This window comes from Mastomys coucha, unplaced genomic scaffold, assembly GCF_008632895.1.
Source record: "Mastomys coucha isolate ucsf_1 unplaced genomic scaffold, UCSF_Mcou_1 pScaffold20, whole genome shotgun sequence".
Taxonomy (NCBI): domain Eukaryota; kingdom Metazoa; phylum Chordata; class Mammalia; order Rodentia; family Muridae; genus Mastomys; species Mastomys coucha.
In genome coordinates this window covers 25,522,956-25,526,908 of record NW_022196903.1, presented here as the reverse complement: position 1 = coordinate 25,526,908, position 3,953 = coordinate 25,522,956, and the positions used below count along the sequence as shown (strand labels likewise).

General features: G+C 40.3%; 1 protein-coding gene across 2 annotated transcripts in view; it reads left to right on the top strand.

The window, feature by feature from the left end:
• Window positions 1-3,953, top strand: part of Tmem209 (transmembrane protein 209) — a 26,791-nt gene that overhangs the window by 1,829 nt on the left and 21,009 nt on the right. For both annotated transcript variants that reach the window (XM_031381416.1, XM_031381415.1), the window contains exons 4-5: window positions 899-1,030; window positions 2,044-2,285. In XM_031381416.1, coding sequence (XP_031237276.1) covers window positions 899-1,030; window positions 2,044-2,285 — 374 coding nt within the window. The remainder of the gene's footprint in view (window positions 1-898; window positions 1,031-2,043; window positions 2,286-3,953) is intronic.

Below are 3,953 nucleotides of genomic sequence, written 5' to 3'. Positions count from 1 at the left end.
AAAAACCTCCACTTCACCTTCAAGACCAGACCAGATTAATCATTAATCCTTGGGATGGATATGAGAGTCCTAAGGATATATTCTATACATATTTAAATGTATCCTGGAAAGCCTGGTGGTGGTAGCATACACCTTTAATCACAGCATTCAGGAGGTAGAGTCAGGTGTATCTCCAAGTTTAAAGTCAGCTTAGTCTACAAAAAGAAACCCAGCCTTGGGGTGAGGGGGTTCTATCATACAGGAATAGAGAGATGACTCAGAGGTTAAGAGCACATACTGCATTTGTAGAGGACCTGGTTTAGTTTCCAGTACCCCCATGGCAACTCATAACCAACTCCAGTTCTATGGAGATCCAATATTTGTAGTCAAAACACTCATACACATAAAAATAACTTTGAATTTTTTTCTAGTCTTATTGGAGTGGGTGTGGCAGATGGAAAGGGAAGGAATATGGGATCTTTAAGTGTAAGAGTCATGGCTCACTAGTCAGCTGAGAGTTCTCTAACACTCACTTGGCTACTAAAATGAGAGTAAGGATGTTTATTACACAGTTGTAAGAATTAGTAATAGTTTAAACTCACTAGTAAATGCTCTCTGCATACACCACTCTGATTACATGGTATCTGACGTGAGGAAGAAGGAGCCAGTTTTTAATTGTTGATGTTAATTTGCTAAAAGTACGAATCAATTTTTATTCCCCAACCAAAATGAAACCGGGACCGTTTTGCTTTTTAAAATAATAAATTGGAGCTGGAAAGGTGTTGTGACCTGAGTTTGATCCCCAAAACTGACATGGAAGGAAAAAGAGAACCAACTTAGACAAGTTGTCCTCTGACCTCCACAGGCCCCCCCAAATAAGTGAGGAGAATATCTTAATGAGTTGCTGTTTTTCTTCTAGAACTTGCCCTTGCATCGCTCTTCAGTCTTAATGCCTTGTTTGATTTTTGGAGATACTTCAAATATACTGTAGCACCAACAAGTCTGGTAGTTAGCCCTGGACAGCAAGCGCTGTTAGGGCTGAAGTCAGCTGGTAAGTGTTTGGGGGGTGTGGGGCAGGGGGTAGTCCTTTATCTTAATTTTCCTTTTTTACCTTTTTATAGACTGAGCTAGAAGGCCATCTATTACATAAAGCCAGTTTATAAGAAATTCTTTTTTTGTTTGTTCGGTTGTTTTTTTGTTTTGTTTTGTTTTGTTGAGACAGGGTTTCTCTGTATAGCCCTGGCTGTCCTAGAACTCACTCTGTAGACCAGGCTGGCCTCGAACTCAGAAATCCTCCTGCCTCTGCCTCCCAAGTGCTGGGATTAAAGGCAAAAGGCATGCGCTACCACTGCCCGGCAAGAAATTCATATACGATTGTCATTGTTATTTCTGTGAATTGAGTGGAACATCAAATAACATTGTGCAAATGTGTTTTACTCTTTTAAACATTGTAGAAATAGAAAACAGTTAGTTGTAATTGTGTAATAATGCTTCATGTAATTTTATAGCCAAATCTTTCTGTTTTTTTTTTTCCTCCTTGAGGGGGGAGGGGGAGGGGGGTTGAGTTCCTTAATTTTGTTTTTATTTTATATTTCTAAAACTTACCTATATCCTAAAATTTAATTATTTTATTTATTTGGTGTCTCTGTAGCCTAGCCTGTCCTGAAACCCAATATGAGTAACAGGCTGCCCTGGCCTGCCCTGCACCTGCCTCTGCCTTCCAGGTGTTCAGATTAAAAGCTTGTGCCACTGTGCTGACCCCTTAAATCTGCTATCATGATTTTACTTATACTCAAGAGACTGAGGCAGGAAGAATTTAAGGTTAAGGCTAGCCTGAGTTACATAGCAAAACCTAATTTTTAAACTTTTTGTTTCAGTTTAAATATATATTGTGACTAGGCAACGGCCTTTGATCCCAGTACTTGGGAGGCAGAGATAGGCAGAGTTTGAAGTCAACCTGGACTACAGAGTCCTAGGACAGCCAGGGCTACGCAGAGAAACCCTGTCTACAAAAACAAAAAGCAAATAAATATTGTGTGTTGATTTATTTTCTTTCCCTTCTAGTTGTGCAGACCACACCTCCCCGTGATTTGGCAGCAACCCAGATCTCTCCATCTCCACCTTCCCCATCCATTCAAGGGCAGAGTGTGTTAAGTTATAGCCCATCTCGTTCACCCAGTACCAGTCCCAAGTTTGCCACCAGCTGTATGACTGGGTACAGCCCTCAACTGCAAGGCCTGTCGTCAGGAGGCCTTGGCTCTTACAGCCCTGCTGTGACTTACTCGCCTGTCAGTGGCTACAGTAAGGTAATGACTCTTTCTGTTTGCCTGGCAATACTACTTCAGAATTGGGAATTGCACTAATATCACCCGGTGAGTGATAAAACTTTGCATTTAGTTGGTGAGGAAACTGAAGGACAGTTGCTTGTCTAAATCACCCATGAAGAGCCAGAAAAGAAGCCAAGTTTTCTGTTACTCCATCAGGAGTTGTTTAAGCAGTGTCTTACCATGAACCTCTTTGAAGGTAGTAAAGCATAATGCTCACCAGCTGGTGTCAGCAGTCCTGAGAATAATGTGAGTCTTTGGTGTCTCTGATGGATATTTTCCCTTTTTAAGCTTTCTATGTGAAGGCTTCACTTTCTCTTGAAGAATTTTAACACTTTCTGTCATGCCACATCCTTTGAGCTAAAACCAGGGGTCTTCAAGTGGTTTGTTTCTGGAGTGGACACTTGCTGTATCATGGGTAGAAATGTTTTTCCTTAGTAATGTCAGTGCTGGTCTAATTTTTTTGGATATCACTAACAAAATGTGTAGGTTGAAACTTTAATTCTGGCCAGGCAGTGGTGGCACGTGCCTTTCATCCTAGTGCCTGGGAGGCAGAGGCAGACAGTATCTTGAGTTCAAGGACAGCCTGGTGTACAGAGTGAGTTCTAGGATTGCCAGGACCACTCAGAGAAACCCTGTCTCAAAAACTTTAAAAAAGAAAAAAAGAAAAGAAATTTAAATTCTTTAGGGCTAAAGGCTGCAAGAAAAGCATGAAAAGAGAAGCAGTCTATGGGCACTTGTACTGTCGTGTTAGACAAACACCTGTAGGTGCTGCGTGAGAGGAGACTGCCTAGAAGAAAGCAGCAGTCTCTCCCTAACTTTTTACATGATATTCCTTTGAAATGAAAAATATGTGCTACTATTTACCCAGTACTAAGTTACATAACTTTTAGTTTAGTAGGAGTTGAATACTATAAGAAATGTGTAGTTAAAATTCATAACCCACAGGTTAGTGTGGCTTTTTTTTTTTTTAAAGAAAATAATAGGTCTTTTTATTTGAAAAAAAATTATATATTTTGATCATAGTCTTTCCCTTCCTGAGTATTGCTTTTTAAAATGGTTTTCATAAGAAAAATATATGATCATTATAGAAAATTAGAAAATAAGGTAGAAGGAAATTGCTTATACTCCTACTATGCAAAAATAATGTTTAACTTCTACTTAGAATACCATAGTTTTATGCATAGGTAAGGTTTTTTTTAAGATTTTTATTTTATATGTAGGTATAAGTGCCTACGTGTATGTATGTATGTGCATCATGTATGTGTGCCTGGTGCCCATGGAGGCCAGAATAGGGCATCAGAGCCCATAGAACTGGAGGTACAGGTGGTTGTGAGTTGCCATGTGGGTGCTGGGTACCAAAGCCTGGGGTCTTTTCAAGAACAGCAAGTGTTATCTACTGAGCTGATTTATGTCCTGCCCTGATTCTCATATTTTTTAAATTGTTGTTTTGCAAATCTGGTGACCTGAGTTCGGTCTCTAACCTACCTAAGCAGCTGGTGACAGTGGCACTCATTACCCTAGCATTCCTATGTCGAGACTAGAGAGTGAGCCAGAGACTGACTCATGCAGAACAGCAACAGAAGTCCTGCCTGAAAACAGGAGGAGGGGACCAACCTACAAAAGGTGTTCTCTGGCATCTGTTGGAAA